Source organism: Homarus americanus, unplaced genomic scaffold, assembly GCF_018991925.1.
Source record: "Homarus americanus isolate GMGI-L3 unplaced genomic scaffold, GMGI_Hamer_2.0 scaffold49667, whole genome shotgun sequence".
In the NCBI taxonomy this organism is placed as follows: Eukaryota; Metazoa; Arthropoda; class Malacostraca; order Decapoda; family Nephropidae; genus Homarus; species Homarus americanus.
In genome coordinates this window covers 8,383,078-8,404,457 of record NW_024738608.1, presented here as the reverse complement: position 1 = coordinate 8,404,457, position 21,380 = coordinate 8,383,078, and the positions used below count along the sequence as shown (strand labels likewise).

General features: G+C 38.2%; 1 protein-coding gene across 3 annotated transcripts in view; it reads right to left on the bottom strand.

Annotated features, from left to right (window-relative positions):
• Nucleotides 1–21,380, bottom strand: part of LOC121874244 (inter-alpha-trypsin inhibitor heavy chain H3-like) — an 89,834-nt gene that overhangs the window by 15,357 nt on the left and 53,097 nt on the right. For 2 of the 3 annotated variants that reach the window (XM_042378328.1, XM_042378326.1), the window contains exons 3-15: nucleotides 16,432–16,601; nucleotides 13,430–13,540; nucleotides 11,206–11,344; nucleotides 10,136–10,250; nucleotides 9,186–9,328; nucleotides 8,108–8,281; nucleotides 7,161–7,343; nucleotides 6,849–6,979; nucleotides 6,466–6,670; nucleotides 5,202–5,378; nucleotides 4,632–4,715; nucleotides 3,338–3,524; nucleotides 708–821 (exon numbers count right to left, since the gene is read on the bottom strand). In XM_042378328.1, the coding sequence (XP_042234262.1) occupies nucleotides 708–821; nucleotides 3,338–3,524; nucleotides 4,632–4,715; nucleotides 5,202–5,378; nucleotides 6,466–6,670; nucleotides 6,849–6,979; nucleotides 7,161–7,343; nucleotides 8,108–8,281; nucleotides 9,186–9,328; nucleotides 10,136–10,250; nucleotides 11,206–11,344; nucleotides 13,430–13,540; nucleotides 16,432–16,601 (1,933 nt within the window). The remainder of the gene's footprint in view (nucleotides 1–707; nucleotides 822–3,337; nucleotides 3,525–4,631; nucleotides 4,716–5,201; nucleotides 5,379–6,465; nucleotides 6,671–6,848; nucleotides 6,980–7,160; nucleotides 7,344–8,107; nucleotides 8,282–9,185; nucleotides 9,329–10,135; nucleotides 10,251–11,205; nucleotides 11,345–13,429; nucleotides 13,541–16,431; nucleotides 16,602–21,380) is intronic. The other variant, XM_042378327.1, reaches the window with a different exon arrangement.

Sequence of the window (21,380 nt, the reverse complement as noted above, 5' to 3'; positions counted from 1 at the left end):
CCGACACAATACGTACGTTGTAGTAAAAATAACATCTTAATTTTATGATGGTATGCACACACAATTAATATTTAAGAGAAATATCAATAATATTAGGTTTTTTAACACTTACCTTAGTAGAAGAGATGGCTGGGCACACCGGGATGGGGGGTTGGTTCCGAGGCAGAGGGCAGATTATTGCCCCTCACCTGTATCACTTGTATCACCTGTATCACTATCCACCACAGAGGCTTGCAGGGCCTCTTTGTCAAACCCCTCAAAGTCCATATCCTTACTATCACTATCACTGAATTGGGCTGGCTGTGGTGGGTGGTGGGTGAAGAACTCGGTAATGTTTTGTTGCCTGGGAGACCTAGTGCGCACCCTGCCTGCGCCGCTTCCCGCGTAAATGATGGAATGTACCGCATAACTAATAATTGCCGGTCTTGCCAGGTGCCGCGTAAATGACGAACCACGTAAAGGAAATCCTCGTAAATCGAGACTATACTGTATATCAAACCCATTTTACATTCAGACATATTATAAGAATAATAATCAGCCTCTCGTCTAAATATTTTATATTTTATAAGGATAACTACTAGCCTCCTTCATGATAAACAAGGTTAGACAGATGGAATTAAATTTTAGAATTAGACTGGATTACTGGAATTGACATTATTAAGTCTGAGATCAGAGAATTTTTGCTGCAAATACTGTACTGTACTCACCAGACTGAGGATCCCTGATGAGGTTCATGTAGGCTCCATTGTGGCCATGGAAGTTAAAGCAGAGTGGTAGGTTGAACCCCTGGGCATACACGATGAAGTGAGGATCCAAGTCAGCTGTGGAAGATTTCTGTGTGTTAATTTGTGTCCATATGATGAGGATTTCCCATTGAGTTTTAATGCTAAAAAATTAGTTGAAGATATTTTGATTTGTAAATACGTACTGTACAGTAGATTACTTTTCAGAAAAGTCAATCTTACACAGTTTTATCAAAATGTGAATTAGGGAGAATACTGTATATGTGAGTACAGTGAAAGGGTTTTCAACATGCAGAGTGCTTTACTCTAAATGTTATAGCATTCAACTGTCAGTAAATATTATTTTTACAATATTTAAAATTTTACAAGTACCTGTACTGTACTTTACATAATCTAATACAGTATTGATGTTGACAAAAGATTACAAAACAATGATGGACATCTAACATCAATCAAATACAGCACCAGGTCTACTTCTAACATGTTAACTGGGTGTAAAAAAAAACATTTCACCCGCCTACTAAAACAAAATTAGATCACATTTATTAGAAAGTATTTTGGTTCTTGAAGGTAATGGTAGGAGTACTGTAGGTGATCATGCATTAATACCCTTTTTTAATAAGCTTACTTATCTTAAGCTTAGCAAACATAACCCAAGCTTCTGAGTGCAGCCCACCACATATTTTGTTGACCAATGATCCACACACAGGAAAATCACACAAGAAGTACACTGATTTGACTATTTGTTACAATTTAGAGGGATTCACACTATTATCAACATTAAGTCAATAGTGTATTTCCATAATCCACAGATAATTCTTTTGTTGTCAATATCTAAATGTCTTAATTAAATTTACATACAGTAAGCCTATTTATTTTTTATTATGGCAACACTGTATGAACTACACATCTGAAGTTACTGATGTGTACTTTATTGTATTATGCAGTTGGTTAACAATGATGTAGCTACAAAATTCGGTACTGTACAGACTTTCCCCGAGTTATGGATGGGTTCTGTTCTTGGAGGCTATTCGTAAGTCAAATTTTCCGTAAGCCAGAAATGATTCTTCCATAGGTAATAAATGATTATACAAAGTACACTTAAACTGTATATACAATTGCTATACATGTGTGGGACCATTTATCTGGCATGGCCTGTGAAGACTGTTCAGATCACTAGATTCACTCCAAAAAGTAGTTTTAACTGTACACTGTAACATTAAAACTTAAAATTGTATGCATATAAACATCAATAACAAAAGCATATAAATACAATAATCTCCTTGTTAGCCAGAATCTTTGAACCCTGGAACTGTCTAATAGCAGGAATGAATTTTTGTGCCTCCGAAAAATATCCCGGAAAAATTTCTCCATTTCAGACATGGGAACAAATTTCCTTGGATGGAATCATGTGCATTCCCAGAAAAACTGTCTTATTCTGGGCATGGGAACGAATTTTCTGAGAGTTCCTAGAGATTACATCATGCTCTGATGTCGCCCCCCCCACCAATCGGGTGCAAACAAAAATGTTTTACTATTAACCTGGCACCAGTGTCTGCACAATGTTCAGGAAAATTCTTTTCTTCTTTGGGTGACTAGCAACTCCATTAGGGTTGTCAGGTCACTTAAGAGGCCATAATTGATGCAAAGAAAGTAGAAATTTAAGGTAATCCACCCGAGCACAGCACCGTTTGCACTTCAGTGCCAAAACAAACTGACCGCAGTGCTATGGGAGCGTTGAAGCAGGTAAAGAAACTATTGGATATTATGAGCGGGACTTAAAAAAAAATCATGATCTCTCAATTCTGCCGTTAAATGTGAGTCGCTGGTAAATCTAGTGCCGTTAAATCGAGGTTTAACCTGTAGCATAAAATCCAGACATTCCATTAAACTTCTTGCCCACAATGATGTCACTCTCTTCCTTCCATCAACATGTCTCAGGTGTGACTTTTTTCATTATTTTGCACTTTATACTGTACATCCTTATAATGTCTTCCAAGAGAGCAGCAGGTAGCCCCCACTGTAATGCTGCATCAACTGCACAAAAAGTTTTCAAAAACTGGCAACTGCTAGCTTCTGAGGATACCAGATTTGAGGAGTTTTTACGCTACAGTACTATTTCAGTCATCAATACTTTTATGTTTCATATTCACTCTTACACATAGAGAAAACTCAATAAAAGGTGCCATATCTGCCTGAATTTCTTTACAACTTTTTATAAATGTCCATTACTATTGCAAATGTAGCTCCATAAATTTTGCGTAAATTATGAATACTGTTATCATAGAAAAAATATTTTTTTGTTAATGTAATTAGTGAAAATACATATTGTACTGTATTTACACATGCAAAAAGTAAGGAAGATATACAGCAGAAAAACTTATGATTCAAAATTTTTTAGCAAGAATTGAAAGTTAATTTGCAAGAGGAGGAATTAATGCAAATGAAATCATAACTACTGTTTGACCAATAAAGAGATTTTCCTTACCAATGCAATCTTCAAATTAATATGAGATTCTCATGCCTCATCTATCCAAGAATCCTACTTACTCCAAGAATTTTGAATTTATTTATTGTTCATCTTTATTACATACCGATTATTGTTTTATTACCACGTATATTACTTCGACCAAGTCGTCGGAAACTCGAGAATGAGGATTCATAGTTGTTAGGATGATGCCAGTTCCTTTCATGATGGAGCTCATCTTGGGAGGAGACTATGACATACTCATCATCAGGATAAACGACCACCAAGGAAGTTAATCTTGTTACAAAACCAAACTGAAAATAAATTATGACATTATTAACATAACACTGTATTTGAACAGGTCCTTACAATGTATACATAAGGTACTGTATGCCATGGCTACATTTTTTTTAGTTTTATTAGAGTTCTGTAATGAGATATTACAATTCTTAACAAACCATCAAAACACTATCTGGGATACACACTGTGAAATTTGCAGGTACCGTACTTTCCTTTACTTTACTTTATCATTTTCACCACTTGTCAGCTTACTAGCTGGTTGGGTGGCAGTCAGTTCACTGTTACCCACTGCTGGCAAGTACTGTTGGCCATGCATGGACTCTTGAATGTACCTTAATATGTTCTATTGTTTGGTACAACACTTGCCAGCAGCTTATTCTGAGAGTTTAGAAATCTTACTCCAAACTGTTAGCTCTGACCATTTTCTGTACCGACAGTTTCTTTGACTTGACCCAGTGACCTCTAGTAGGGTGGCCTTTTGCTAACTCCAGATATGTACTTTTCAGGTCTGGGCTGAAAAGTAATCACGGTAAAATAATTAGCTTATATTGCAGACGGGCGAAGGGTGATCTACTTGAGGTGTATAAGCATCTCAGGGGGCACTACTCAGTCGAGTGTCCTTACTTGGAGCTGGCGGACGCTCGCCCCACAAGGGGTCACAGCTCAAGATTGAAGAAGCCGCAAGTCCAGAAAACTGTGAGGGCAAACTTTTTCGGAGTGAGGGTTGTAAACTCTTGGAACAATCTACCAGAAAGTTTTGTGACCGCACTAAGTGCGAGCTCTTTCAAGACAAGACTTGACCAACACTGGAGCGGGTTCAGGTACATTCAGGAGCCGGTGCATGCCCAGTATTTGCCAACAGTGCGTGACAGAGACGTGACAGATCGCCCGGGCGGCTAGCGAGCCGATCTTTTGGTGAAGAAGATAAATGAAAAGGAAAAGTAATCAGAGACGTGACCGATCGCCCAAGCGACTAACTAGCCGATCAGTGGCGAAGAGGATAAAAGTAAATGTCCTTGTTATGCTCTGTTGACAATGACTAGAGATCTCTGTTATAAAAGGAAAATTTTCAAACCGTCATTTCACATTTTCACAAAAAATTATTGCAATTTGAGACTTACTCTAAGAGCAATCTGCAGGGCTTGGGCATGGAATTGTTGGGTTTCAGTCACGTTTTCTGATAAGTCAGCTCTGGCCAGCAGGTCCTGTAGGAGGAAATATTAATATACTGAGTTGTCTAAACCATAGATTGTTGCTGTTTTGTAGCCCCTTCTTTACTTGGGTATGAAGCCAATGGACTTCAGGTATTTCAAAACAACTGTTAGTAGTTTCCAAGAATCTTGTGTCGAATTTGTGTTGAGGGATTATCTGTGTTGGATAAATATTGAACATGTAGTGAGTAGTGTACTGTATATGAGTTGTAGTATTGCATTGTGGACTAAGTGGATTTTGGTGAGTAGGTTGTGTAGATATACAGTAATATCCCCATTAGCCGGAATCTCTTTAATTCATTACACACCTGTAAGTTCTGTTATAATGAAAATAGCCATAGATCCTTAATCCATTTTACAGCTATACCTAGAAGAAAATCCCTACAACATTTTATGTCTTCAAGGAGAATAACCAAAATCCAACCTCTTCTAACATGACACTATCTAATAACAGAAGAAAGACAATATAATTTTTCTCACCTGGACAATGAGGTATGCCCACAATCTTGCTGTAAAGTTCTCTCTCAAGGAAGTATGGAATGGCTGCCGTGAATCAAGTCGGGTCACTGGAAACTGGTAGGGGCCGTCCCTCCCCACACCACTCACTATGGGGTTAACCCCAGTTGCTCCTGGTCTCAATAACCCAGCAAACACCAACTGGACGAAGTAAATATGAATAAATGAGTATTAACAGAAATGTGAAAACCAGTAACTGCAAGTACAGTACAGTACAGCAGAGTGGTACAATTTTCATTACAGCTAGACATAGCCCAAGGTTATGGCCAATAAATTAAAACACTAAGCAGGGAAATAATGTTACTAACTAGAGCTAAGTGAGTCAAAACCAGTGTATGGGAAATCAAAAGTGTATAGGGTAGAGAAGATGAAGCAATGATTTATCAACACGTTCATTTTTGCACATATCAAACATTCTTCACACACACACATATCCATACTGTATGAAGTTCATGAGTATGGGGAGATAGGTGTATTTATAGGCCACTCTTAGATTCAGTGGTTATTGACAACACTCACATCCTGTGCATGCAGGCCCATCCTTAAGGTAGAAAATAAGTGGGGAGAGTGCCCCGGGCCCCACACTTAGAAGGGCCCAGCGATCAACCTTAGCCAACACCAGGATTGTGACTGCACTTCATGTTGTTTAGTCAAAAGTAAGGTTAAACTGATCCCACCTCACCATTCAGACTCAAGACAATGAGGTCATTCTTAATTGTGTTCTTTATTGATGGGAAATTTGCACAGCGTCACCAACACTGTAAGAATGGATGAAGAAACCGGTGGGAAAGTACTGCGATATTATGATTGGATGGGATATATCATGCATCTTTGTGAGAATGTTCTGAATGGTTTATCCAAATTCAGCTCATGATAGGTACTTTCAATTTAATGTAACAAGAAGACTTGTATAAAAATGACATAAAAGTACCTTACTTTTGCTGATAAATTACTCAAGTGCAAAAATGTTAAGTACTTTTAAGTACTATTGTAATCCTTCAGAAAGTTACCTAAGCAAAGTAAAGATGTACCAGTACTACTACTTCATTACTGGGTACTGTACCTCTGCTTCATCATCATTTTCATTTTATTTTAACCAGATACAAAAAGAGATATTAATAAAATACACTCAATGGAGAACTCTTAGGAACAGGGAGTTCAGTAAACACTGAGCCCTGACATTAGTATAATACAGTAATGAAATACTAAAACTGGAAAAAATAGATACCTCCCCCCCTGAGTAGTAGTTGGACAGTCCTGGCTTCACTATGGTAGTTGGATCAACATTAGTCTCTGGGTAATTAATATCCACTCCTGATATCAATGGCTTGGATATCTGCTTATAGAAGTCCTTAATCTGTGCTGCTTGGTCAGAATTATAGTTCAAGTAGTAGGCAATGCCTACGTTGTCTTCACTTATATGTGTAAGCAATCTGAAAATAATTCAACATCAGAATTTGGGACAGAAGTCATTTTTCATTCCAGAAACTCAGTATGATTTTTTTTACTTATACAGTATTAAGTTCTTATCTAAAATAAATGCTAAACAGCTACCATAACATACCATACATGTTACTGTTTAATACAGCAAATAAATGATCAAAGACTTACTTCAAGTCAGCACTGCCAAACACAAAGCTAAATATGGGACATCTGTATGTGTTGGCTTCACGCACATTTTTACGGATGATTTCTGGATTCACCACCCCATTGTTGCTCTGCCCATCCGTGAAGATTACTATCTGCCAGTAACGATGGGAGATGAGTGTATTATCAAGAGTGTAGAAAAGCTTTATAAGAACGTAGTCTTACTGTCATTATGAACAGTACTTTACATGAAAACTATGAGTATCTAATAAATAAAACTACAGAGCTGTTATATGTACAGTACATGACAACACAGGATCCGGTATACCCTGCTACCTGCTTAACAGCTTGATGAGCATTAAAGTTGTTGGTGGTTCTGATCGCTTGGAGAATTGCAGCATTGAGATTGGAGTATCCCATGGATACCAAACGTCTCACTTTACGTATAGCATTCTTGATTTGCTTATGCCGACCATTGAATGACCCTACATTCACCACATCTGAGGAGAAGGCCAGCAGCTGTGAAAAGAGAACTGGGTGATGATAAATGAACTTTCGTGGTTATTAATTACACCACTGATACATACTTTTGTTGGGAAAGGGACACTTTTGATTACAGTATCTGACGACTCTATGTAGGATAAAGGTCTCACATAAAGAATAGCCACCAGCTTATTTCACCTTAAGATTAAGCTACCTAAAGCCATCACTGCCTTCAAAGGGTTAATCATCAGTTGAATTATGCTGGGGGCTAATCTTCATGTGACTTGGATACAGATATAAATGTAAAATGAACACCCAAGTCACTTCCATGTCTCCTTATTTCTGTATTTCTTACTCTGCACCCCATTTCTTCAAGAAGATAAGAAAATAAGTACATGCAAATTTGTTGTTCTCAGACAAATCATGGCAGTTGCATCTTATTTGCTCCTTCCACTTGTATCCAGTCCATTCTATACTGCACACCCAAACAAAAATTCTTTTCAGCCCAACTATTCCCCATGCCTGACTCCTTTGACACAGTTATTTCAGTCCATAGATTACTCAATTATTTTGTTTTCCTCAAGGACATACAGTATTCCACAAAGACTCAGGCCGTGAAAATGGGTTAAGGGCTGTCTCTTCTCAGAGTAAATACACAATACGTAATGAGGTGGTACTTAAGAGAATTTTTGTGAAGGCTTTTACTGTGTTTTTTATTAATATCACTATTAAAACTAATCTCTTCTATTATATAAGATATGGAGAAGCACCTTCTATATGGACATATCCATTAAACTTACCTCAAATGTGTCTTCTGAATTCATTCCTCTAAGAATAGGTATTAGGGCAGACTTAAGGCTGTCCAACTTGCCATCGTTCATAGAGTAGGACACATCAATTAGGAACACTGTGTGGGTTGGCATTTTTAGCAAACCTTCGGGGGAAAAATAGTGTGCAAAGTAATTGCCCACACGCTGTAAGAAGATACAAATGTTGTTGGTGAGTCACTCCTACAATAATACAGTCCGTACAGTATAGTGAAATTACAGCATAGAATCATTGACATTTAGGATACCAATAGAGTTCAATTATAATCTAGAATTTTGACAGCCTATTACAATGATATTCTGTACAGGTATTGGGAAATATTATTTTTCTACAGTAAAGTATACAGTACTGTAGTATATTTACCATGAGAGCACTGTCAGTTAATATCTTATTTTTCTGGTCACATTTTTAGAGTTTTCTCCATTAACTACTGTATACAAATGTTCCTCATTCAGTGCACTTTGGCAATCACTTGATTTACATATTTGATTCCAACTTGGCTTGGTATTATGTCTGTGAAAACTTTCCTTCTATGAGTATTGTTGACCTTAATACACAAAACACAAACACTTGGATAATCCAGCTCTGCACAAGATGGTCTGCATCACACTATGAGATTTGCAGGCATGCTCTTACAAACCAAATGTTTCTATTATGTTGGTGGTACAGTAGTTCAGTAATGTGTGCATCTCTCACTGCTGTGTCGTGGGTTCAATCCCTGGCCTGGGACATAGGAGAAGGGTGTTATCCAATGTGACCCTACCAAACATCACATATTTTCTCTGGGTACAGTACTCCAGTTTCCTCCTGTACTAACAATGCACAATAAAAGATGTAGAAAAGTAACAAAAAACGGAACAACTACCCAAACACCTAATAACCAAAACCTGTCTGTTGTGAAATTATAAATAAATTTACAAGTTAAATTTATAATATGTACCCTTAAACATAGCCTTGTGTGACAACTAACGTATCTACAGTAGTTCAGTATAAATTTAGAACAGGATAAACTCATGTACAGTAATTTATACATGTTTATTCAAGCATCACCTGTACTTCCCCACCATCAGTATGATTGGTGGTAGTATACGACAAAGTGAAGACACCATCAATACCCCTGCCGGAGTTGTCATGTGGATCCTCGTGTCGGTACCACAAGTGGAGTTCCCCGAGGCTCATTGGCCCACCTTGTACTGTCAATGAAAAAATATTCTGATATTTCTATTTGAGGACTAACTGCAACATAAACAATCCTTCACAAACAAATCTTATATATGATAAAATTTACTAACTTAGGAATTATTAAAAAGTTCTCTCATAAATAACTGTAAATTTATAGAAAAAATAATTAATTTAAAATTTAGTAAATATAGGTATCTCTTGATATATGACTGAAATGCATTCCTGAAAACCTGATCGTCAAGTGAATGATCATATATTGAACATGTTTTAGCATGGTGTCAGTGGGGATACAGGTACTTTCCAGGAGTCAGTCTAAGGGGGGTTTTTCACCCAAATAGGCCCCGAAAATATGATAAGCACCTCCACACCACAGTATCATGATAATAAAGCACCTCAACACCACAATAAAGTACATACGTATATCATAAAATTGGTAAAATAAATGTTAAATAAAAATAACACCACAAACTGACTATGACTGTCAATTGCAGTCCATAAACACAGCGATCATGACAGCGATGATGTAATCGTACTTAACAGGTGGCAACGTACAGCAAAAAAAAAAGTGTTAAAAATTGAATTTGTGAACTGAAGAATTGTAAGGTGATAGATCATATATTAAGGGATGGCTGTACTCAAATAATCAACTTGTCTGATGCCTACATATCTAAAACCTTTTTATTTAATTTTGTTGTGAAAGATTCTGAAGCCAAATTTGCAAGATTTGTTGTGGAAATGCTGATGTTGTCATTGCTGTTACATCACCAATCACCTATTGCTTACACTGAAACACAATTGCATCAGCTGCGTAAACCTACCACTTGTTCCAGGGTTGTGGGAAAACATTTCTTGACCAGGCAGCTCCAGAAACTTGTAATCAATGATTGCTTCTCTCTCCATAATATGGACGTCAATCTCTGCTGAAGGAATTCGCTGAAAATCACACAATTACTTTTATGAAACAATATCATTCCATCACTAGCAGAAAATAGTAAACATATGATCGATATGGGCAATGGTCATTTCCAGAAATAAAAGTCAATACTTTTTGCTTGCTGAGAAGTTATTTAAGATACAGTGTACTGTATATTTCTACAATTTATGGTTTTATTTTATTGATGAACTATAATTGTGATAACTAAGGAGACGTTTTAAAAGGGTTCATCAAACTGTGAATTTGATGTCCAATTAGAAGCAGCTAACAGGGCGATCAGTGGCAAAGACAATTGAGTATAAAGTAAGGGACCCTGCTGGAAATAAGCATCTAATGGCTTTCACGAATGCCCTTGTCAAATTGCCTAATTGTTTACTATTGTTGTAACCTTTTTGTATACCTGCACCATCTAGCTGCATTCGAAATTGCATACCTGGGAAATTTTTATTAGAATTTCTGGAAAATGACCCTGATTTTTATCCTCTGAATTTGTTCCCAGACCCTGAACTCTTTTAAGAGGAGAGTTTCAGGAATTTTTGTCAGAATTTTCTAAAAAATGCATTCCTTGGAAAATCGTTCCCAAACTTGGAACTTTACAGAAAAATTCCGGCTATCGGAGAGTTTCGGCTAAGAGGGATCCTGGCTAACGGAGATATTACTTGTACCTGTATATACATACATACTGTATACTGTAAATTTGTAAGATGATTTTTTTAAATAAATATTATTAATTTTTTATTATTAAGTACTGTATACATTACAGCAATATCTTATAAAACAGTACAGGTACAAGTTGGTGGTTGTAAAGTGTTAAACAGTATACAGTACCTGTACAGTATACAGTCTTCTGTTTTAAAGTAATATCTGGAGCATTTCCATTTAACATTATTGTTTATACTATTATATAAACTTAAGAAACCTAAACTTACTACAGTAAAGGTAAGATATACTCACATGTCCTGGGTGTATGTGAACAGAGTACAAGTAGCTACCATCTACACGATGCACCAACTCCTCATAAGTGATATGAAAGGTGACTGTTCCATGAGAAACCATATTTATGCTTGCCTCAAATTTCTGGATAGCATCATCCCTGTCATGAGAACAAAACATGGATAGGAGCTCTGACTTCCGGTTGTAATAACAATATACTGTACCAATGACATATTCTTGCAGTTTTAGTTTTATATTTTACAATTACAAATTAATTAACTCAATATTTACAAAAGCAACCTACTTCATGGTATCCAAAAGTACAATATAGAAATGTACTGCACAATTTATTTTGCTAAAAACATTAATGTCTTTAAGAATTTGTTTTTTGTTCTGTACTGTACTTATATAATCTCACTTTTGGGCACATGTTGTCCTCAGACTGCTCTTGTCTTGGGCACTTCAAGATGAAGATTTACTCAGCTTGAGTCAGTTTATTGTATTGTTCATCTGTCTCTCCATGATACAGTATCTGTATTTTTGTTTGCACCTCTTTCCTACATCATTCTCATTTTTTTCTGTTACAGTATTTCTTTAAAAAATTTGGATTTACTTTCCAACATTACCGGGTATCTGTTTCCCCCTCAATTTGTATCACTTTCTCTTTCTTGATTTGTTATATTTCCATGAACCTTTGTTTCCTTATCTGTTTATTTTATTATCTACTTTCTTATGCTTTTCAGATCATGAAATATTGTAATTACTGCACTGCACTGTACTGTATACTTCCAGGACTTACCAATAAAAGGAAAACAACAATTTCCTTCACTTCTTTTTTTTCACAAGTAAAAGTGATAATTAGTTCTCTATTGGTGAGCTTGATTATGTGAAATAAAAAGGGAATGCATAATAATGACCCAATACATCAACATAACTCCAATTTATTTTGATCTGGGCCACCATTCCAATTTTTGGAAGTTCTAAGTCAGGTAATACTGTAAATGATTATGAATATTTATTACAGGTACAGTACTGTGACAGTAAGTTGGCCCCATGATTAAACTACTCATCCATAAGCTTTCACATAATTGTCCCTATCAACATGCAGTACAGTATATCCACAACATCCATACCATATAAACAAGACAAAATATAGTCTCAATGTAAGTAATTCTAAAAATGGCTTCTAAGTGAGCTCTCACATCATGGCAACAATAGTTTAAGAAAGATGTTCTAAATATTTAAAATTACATCTTTGGTATAATTGTTCATGTAAAGAAAAAAGATAAATATTTGCTCAGGTGCATTCCCAAGAGAGTTCATCAGTAAAAGCTGTGTACAAAGTATTGACATCATGAGGTAGGGGATGAGGTGGGGGCCTGCCTTACCCTAAAGTAAACATGAGAATAGGAACTTAAGTGTTAATAAGCCTCATGTAAACACACTCCACCTTGGGTACGCAGGGTGAATCATCATCCTCTCTTGAATAGGATGGGAATAGGGAGGCATCTACTGTACTGTAATTTATTTTTTTATTTTTTTATTTTTTTACACAATGCTTTGCTCTATGTTACATGGCATATTAAAAATGTCATGAGGCATTTTGCAACCATATGGAGTCATTATATACCATAGATGCTATGAGGCATACTATATTATAAACATGTTACTAGGTTAGAAGGCATATTAGAAATGTTATGTGACATATTACAAATTACAGTATATTTTATGTCAAAAAATGTTTGAAATGAGGAGATTCATTACATTTAAAGTAATGTTAAAGTGTTTACTGTGCAGTATTTTTCCTTACATTTTGAGGTACAGTACATCAGATGGTACAGTATTCATATTATTCAATTGTGCCTTGTACTGAGATATACAGGGTATATACAGTATAGGGTAGGTGTTACAGTGTCAGTGAATATTACATTTGGTGGTTTTAAAAAGCTTATTTAATGCTGCACATTTTAGATTTGTATTTTTCTCAGTGATGGAACCCCTCTATACAGGATGCTTACAATTACAGGCCTTAGTTTAAATTTTTTACTAGATATACAGTATATAGACACTGGCAGATACAAGGTTGATATTAAATCTAATAAATAAAAGAGAAGCTAAAGTTAAATATTACTATTTGCTCGTCATTAATTACCTTTCTATTACTTGGATTTTTTGACGTGGGTGCCCCTTCCTAATCCCCCTAAATGAAAAATCCTGCATCAGACAATGACATCCATATACTTACTTGTGCTCCAGCAGGCCCGTTGTCTTGCCCACCTTCTTGGCCATCTCATAGATTCTCCTGGATACTGACTTCTCCCTGATGATGCCTGTGTAGTTGGCGCCTGACACCTCCCTGCACACAAACACACCAGCACCTCACTCACTGTAGTCATAGCTCATATCACTTGAGCATTACTGTATTAATACGAAACTGAGTAACATAGTCAAATATATGAGTTACAGTACATGTCAAAAGAGATGTATGTATACATACCATATACAAGGGCGGATCCAGGAATATCAAAAGAGGGGGTCTACGAAGCTGTGGGTGGGAGAACATGACAAGCACGGCTGGGAAATTTTGGGGGTGCGCTGCAAGGCACCCCAGAATTTTATTTGAAATTTGATCAATATCACGGGCATTTTGAGGCAAGTTTGAAGCCACGTGCACTTGGTATTAAGAGATATGTTGAGGTCAATAGTAATTATTTTTTACGATACAAAAATGCCTGAGTACAATACTGCATTAAAGAAAATTTTTGCCATTTTCTGATGAAAAGGGGAGGGGTCCTGTTTTCCCAGGACCCATCCCCTGGACCCACCCTTGATATAATAATTCATACTGATTAACAATGAGAGTACTATCTTATATGGGTCTGATTTGAAGGAATGCCTTAAGTGCTACAATAATAATGGTAAATTGCCCTTTGTGTTCAAGGGTGGCTGGCCCTAGGGCCACCGAGGCATGAATTTGTAGAAGTTGTAGAAACTGTAGGCAACACAACTAGACCCTAAGTTAATGAGTTGTATAACCCAGTGTCAAGAAATAATCCGAGAAGACCGGACAATTCGCCAGCTGCACTGGCTAGCTATTACCCCGGAACTTGTACAGCAAATCAATTAACATCTAGGTTCTTAATTACTGCTAGGTAGACAGGGACAAATGGTGTAATGAAGTTTGCTCGAAGTTTCAATCACTATGGGGATCGAACCCAGGTCCACTCGCTTGCAAGGTAAGCATATTGACTATTACACCAGTTAGTGCTTGAGGCACCATAACACAAATACTGTACTGCACATGGTGAGGATAACCCCTAACAAGCAATAAAGGTTAATATTCGGTAGTTGCCATGCACAGAACTCTATATTGATTCTTGTACTGTATAGGGAGATAGAGCAAAAAAACTAATGTACTTTAATCTATAGTGTTTCTGTCGGAAATTTATAATTTTCAAATTATTTCGACTTTTCTATTTCATTTAAAGAAAGTAAAAGTTAGAGAGGATATATTGGTACATTGTTTACTTCTTACTCAACCAATCAGCAGAAGTTTCAATGTCATGTGATACTCATGAGCATGTGCAAGCTTTAGAATTTGAATTACATAGTTGCAAGATGGCGTCTCTCTGTGAAGGTTGCTCCTTGGGAGATTGGCGTGTAAGTCAATGAGTACAGTATTTGAGAACAAAGCCACAGCTGTTAAAATCTTTAGCTCTCATGGTGTTGTCCTTGATTCAGTCTAGTGTCCAAGGTGTGATTTAGACTGTCTGTACTATATTGTCAAGATCCTCTTCTATATGTTATTTAAGGTAAGTTTAGGTTAAGTTTACACATTGGGGGGTCCAGAGGGCAGAGCCCCCCCTGGATGGGAGGTTAGGTCAGGTTCTTCTGGTTTCTCTGGTTAGGTTAAGTTCGACATGTACCACAGGGCAGTGTATTGGGCTCGCTGTTGTTTGTTTGTTTCATAAGTGACATGCCTGACGTTGTACACTCCTCCATGTAAATGTTTGCCGATGATGCCAAGTTATTTCGGGAAATTAAAAACCAAGCGGACTGTGAAGAGCTGCAGAAGGACCTCTGTGGGCTCCAGGAATGGTCGAAGAAATGGCTGCTGAGATTCAATGTCACGAAGTGTAAGAGGATGCACCTGGGGCGTACCAACGGTAAGGAGGCATATCATATGTCCCAACGGGATGAAGAAACTGCACTAGTTGAGACTGTGTGTGAGAAGGACCTAGGTGTGTATGTTGACAATGAGCTGAAGTTCTTGGGCCATTGTGAGAAAAAGGTAAATCAGGCAAATAAATTATTGGGTCTTATAAGAAGGTCGTTCAGATATCTAGACGGTCCATCCCTCGTAACGATCTTCAGGAGTGAAGTGCTTCCCCATCTGGAGTACTGTCACCCCATCTGGTCCCCGAGATATGCTAGGGACTGTCAGTTGGTTGAAAATGTTCCAAGGAGGGCCACCAGACTGGTGCCTGCCCTTCGGCACCTCAGCTACCCTGAGAGATTGGAGCGCCTGAACTTGCCTAGCTTATACTACAGACGGGCAAGGGGGGACCTAGTTGAGGTGTATAAGCATCTCAGGGGGCACTACTCAGTTGAGTGTCCTTACTTGGAGCTGGCGGACGCTTGCCCCACAAGGGGTCACAGCTCAAGATTGAAGAAGCCGTAAGTCCAGAAAACCGTGAGGGCAAACTTTTTCTGAGTGAGGGTTGTAAACTCTTGGAACAATCTATCAGAGAGTGTTGTGACGGCCCTGAGTGTGAGCTCTTTCAAGACAAGACTTGACCAACACTGGAGCGGGTTCAGGTACATTCAGGAGCTGGTGCATGCCCAGTATTTGCCAACAGTGCGTGACAGAGACGTGACAGATCGCCCGGGCGGCTAGCGAGCCGATCTTTTGGTGGAGAAGATAAATGAAAAGGAAAAGTAATCAGAGACGTGACCGATCGCCCAAGCGGCTAACAAGCCGATCAGTGGCGAAGAGGATAAAAGTAAAAAAAAAGTAAAAGTATGTACTGTATACAGATATTTGAGTCATTTTTGCATGTTTTTATCCCACAATGTTGGTAATTGGGTCATATCTCCATAACTACTCATTTCCAATGGAAATGAAGGTCAAATACATATGAAATACAATGAAAGACAATATAAAAACCTATTTTCCATAGTAATTTCCATACATGGCAACTTCCAAATATTAACCGCAATAAAGCTCACTAACTAATATAATCTTACATGATAAATGAAGATATGAGAGCATTTTTGGGCAGCATCAACTGGTACTGTAGCTCGGCTGACTGTGGTAGGGGATTTCTCATGGCGGAGGTAACTTGTGTGATGGCGTAACGGTGCTCAATCTTGGTGTTGATCTTGAGGCTCGTCACCACACCTGCCATCCCTCTCACCTGCAGGAGTGACACAACTATGTATAGTACTCACACAGATTAAATTTATTCCACTGCATTGGGTAAAAATTTACATATGCACTCCTATTTGAACATTTACCAAGGATAAAAAGTAAATATACAGTATACTCTAGCAGCAGACCTTGTTATGAAAAGTAACGCAATGTGTAAATATAGTCAGCCCTTAGGCCCCAGGTGACGTTCCAGAACGTCTGACTAGTGCGCCCCGGGTGACGTTCCAGAACGTTCGCCTATTTTCCCGCCTTTTTTTTGTTATTATTTTTGGGATTTTTTTTCTCGATTTAACCCTGTGGGTGGGGGGTTACTGCCCGCAGCACCCTAACCCGGGGCTTAAGGGTTAAGCACAGTAGAATTAAATAAAATACTTGTAAATGTTTTTCAGACAAAGTTACTTAAATACTTACATACCTAATAACTTGGACAAGTTGACATGATGTGGAAAAATCTATCTCCTAAACTTGCTGCAGCTTGACAGCAGGCACATCCCTTTGTACTACCAGCATGGGTCTACTTCTACTGGAGACGCCTTCGCCTCCCCATTGCCATTGTCAGCTCACATATGTCGGCTGGCGGCTCCCTTCTTGGCCACAACCCAGGACCTCCAATGATACTCAAGCGGCAGCCTGGCCACCCCCCCTTCCAAATCCAGGCAAGAGTTCAGCTCTCATTCCAAGCTGACTGCCACACATGAAGGCACAATGTCTTGCATACCCTCCTGGTTGTCTTGGCCAACAGCAGGCCCCACCGTTCAGCTTCTCCAACCACTGCTCGGCGATGCTTCTTGGATCCCTTAGTACTGCTGCAGGAACTGCCAGGATCATTATTATCCTTCATCGGTGTCCCTGTAGTAACAGATCTCGATCAGCTCCTGAACTTCACCTCTGCAGTACTGCTGTATCAGCAGACCCGGCTGCAATGCCGCTTGATATTCTCCAATGTTCTGCTTGAAAACTCCAGCTGCGCCCAGATTTTGGTGGGTCGCTCCCTTCGATGCAGAGCAGCTTGACCTTGGGAACTTACAGAGCATCTGCGGATCCCCCTTGACTCTGCCACCTTTTCTGTAGGTTGTCCTTTTCTTCTGGTGAGACTAGACTCCCGAGCCCCAGCTTCCCAACCAGGTTCGAGTCAAGTCACCCTTTGTCCTCAACGGTACTCATGTTTCCCGTCAGGCTCCAAGACCTTGCCATGGATGCTCCCTTGACAGGGGTCAAACCCTCGATTGCCTTCAAGGCCTGGGACTGTGAGGTCACATAATTTACCTTCCATCTTCTCAGTGGGCCACGTGAGTGACCCTCCATCATCTCAGTGGACCAGAGATAGAGTGAAGGAGTTGTGCAAGTGATAAGATGATGCACCTATTGCTACTTTCATTCTGTTGATCCCTCGCCCCTAGCACCCTCTACCCCTTTCCACCATCTGACCCCTCTCCCATCTTTGGTGGAAAAATATGTCAAATAGGTGGAACGGGAAGACATAAATAGATTATCAATGCTGAAATCTAGCCCCAGTAGCCTTGGGGGCTATGGGTGTTGTTATCCAGTGTGTGGAATAAAATATTTATGTATTATACAATTATTTATATTTAACAAATAAAAATCCAAAGCTCTACAAATCAGCATTTTCTAGATGCAGGTGTAGATGTGGTAAATTTTGCGGATGTGGATATGACATCCATCACTCAATTTAGAGAAAATGTCATACATTTCTAAAGGTACCACTGTAAGTTTATAGTCATTATTTAATCCTCTCCCACCTAATACATATTTTTACTTTAGAACAAACGCATTCTTGAGATCTTGCCAATATATATATTGCAGTATAAGTGGCAACTTTCTTCTTAACATTTACAAAAATTTTATAGGAGTAAAGCAGGATGGAAGGTTAATCTGATTTTTTTTCCAGGTATGTGAAAGTTAACAGCTCCTCGAGGGACCGTAACACACCGCAACATATCACACTTCAGGTATGTTCAAGTCAGTTTTTTAAATCTGATATTGTTTTTGTATTTTATCGGGAGTTTTACGGATCTGTTAACTGAGCAAGTCGCGGGTAACTTCCTTGTTGAACATCATTGTCATGTTTGTTATATCAAGTCACAAGGGAAATTTTCTTTATCAGGTGATTTCGTAGATAGTAACTTGCGTATATCATTAACTCAATCAACGTCTGGAACTTTGAATTTCTTTACGCCATTAGTACATTTTTTTTTTTTTTACATAGGATATGCCCACCAGGCACAGGTCACTGACCCACATCGGGGCCTGGGGCAGCGCAAATGTAATAATAATAATATTAATAATAATACATAGTAAATAAAATTTATAACAAAAAAAAAATAATAATAATGATAATAATAACATTGTAGTAATAATAAAACAATTAATAATAATAATAATAATAAAGAACCATAAAAAAGAAAAAAGAAAAAAAAGATCAAAAGTGAGAAATATACTTCAGTATGTTGTGTTGTCAATAGTAAGAGAAACAATTGAGACTGCAATTGCGTGTAAATGAGGCAGAAAGTCAGATCAGCAACCCGGGACTTGGTCACAATTTTTGTGATGCCATATGGCAGCAGGGTCTACCATTAGACAATACATTATGCTTTCAATATCTTCCCAGGCGGTAGTACCTCCCTGTTTGGTAGCTGCCTACTACTTCCAACACAGCATTGTGCATCTTCTTAGAACTGCCATAATTTCCACTGTTTCTTGGGATTACCAAAGGTCGGGTCCAGAGTGTGTCATGATATACAAAAGTCATTTCATTGTTCTTTTCGCAATATGGGACCGAATCTGGATTCAGTCGGATCTTGGAAAATCCTTCCTGGAACGAGGAGGAAGTCTCTTAGTTGTATGGTTCTTCCTTTGAGACATCCCTCCAGTTTCTTACGGAGGTTTTAGACAATGTAAGCTACTCCATGAAAGGCTGAGAATTAAACTGGAAGGGTACGGGATTCGGGGAAGTGTCCTAGTGTGGATTGGGGACCTTCTTCATGATCGCATGCAGTGTGTGGTGATTAATGGCACAATATCGTCATGTGTACCTGTGACAAGCGGGTGTACCACAGGGCCATGTGCTGGGCCCGTTGTTTGTTTATTTCATAGGCAGTAGGCAGCTATCAAACAGGGGGGTACTACCGTTTGGGAAGATATTGGAAGCATAATGTGTTGTCTATTGGTAGTCCCTGCTGCCGTATAGACTCACAAAAATTGTGACGAAGTCCCAGGTTGCTGATCTGCCTTTCTGCCTCATTTACACACATTTGCTGGGTCTCAATTGTTTCTCTGACTTTGACAACACAACATGCGTATTGTATATCGTTTCTCATTCTTGATTTATTTTTTCGTCCTTGTTTTTATTTATGGTTATTACTTTATTATTATTTTATTTAAAATTTTTTCATTTAATTTTTTATTTGTAATAATAATAATAATAATAATAATAATAATAATAATAATAATAATGTCGCCCCCTGGCCTTGATGTGGGTCAGTGACCGGTGCCCGGGTGGGCAAATCCCCGTAAAAAAAAAAGTAAAATAAAAATAAAAATACTCCCGTACAAATGTTTGTGGACGATGCCAAGTTATTCAGGGAAATTAAGAACCAGACCAGTTTGAATTTGCGAAAAAAAGAACATTTTTTTGAATTGTCGCTATTTCTCTATCATCTCTATTTAGCGTAAATATCAGTTCATTGATAATAACGAGGAGTGAACTTGGATTATACGAGGTGTCTCAAAGTCATTTTATTCAGAAGCAACAAATCATTGTGTAATGAGAAAAAAACGTTTTCCCATTGTTGATAATGGGTGAGGATCACCTTACATTAACATAAAAGTGTTACTAAATTTCTAAGACTCGGTATGATGTATTTTAGATATAGTGAAGGGAACGAATGGGCAAGATCTCAAAATAAAGTAGGAGATATCATTGTAAGGGTCAGTGGCTGGTCATACTTAAGAATAATAGACCAACAGTGGGCCCTCAACTGGGTCCACGAGATAAGAAAAGACCTAGAAAGAGACCGACCAGCAGAGGGACAGATTAAGTTAAGAAGCTTTGAGGTGTTTACTGGGCAGATTGTAAGACCACACATTTGCAGTTCAATGAAGTAAAAATAATACAGGATTAGATCAGTGTATCGGAGAAGTCTTCACGACACTCACTGTGGTAAAACACGAGTCTGGTAATTGACTGTGTGGCAACCTCCCCTTGGCTTGTCACAGTTGTCACAGCTCATTTATACCATTATGGTCTGGCAGTCGTCACGAGCCGCTGCTACACGCGCCGTATAAATCATTTGTTCATTCTCATGGCACAGTGGAAGTCATTATATGCATTTGGTAAGTTTTTGATGGTGAGGAAACTTGTAACTCTGCTAATGCTGTTATCATTCATGAACTATTAAGGTATTTTTAGCTCTGATAATAGTAGATATATGAATGTTACCCTTCAAGGTCAGGTAATTCAGTCCTTTGCTCTTCATTTATCTCAACAGATGATGAAATATGTTGTGTGGTCCAGAACCCACTCACCGTATTAGTTGGCAGCGGTACTGTAAATAAATGATATTAAAAGTTGACAGCTTTGATGGAGACAAATCTTAAATACCCAGTGATAAAAAATTGGTCACCGTCTGTGTTGGGTGCGAGTGGTTGCGTTTGGCATAGAGCTTGGGTTACCATATTTGAACATAAAGCTTAAGAGGATACTCCGCCGAGAGAGAGGTGGGGGGGGGGAATTTGTACGAGAATC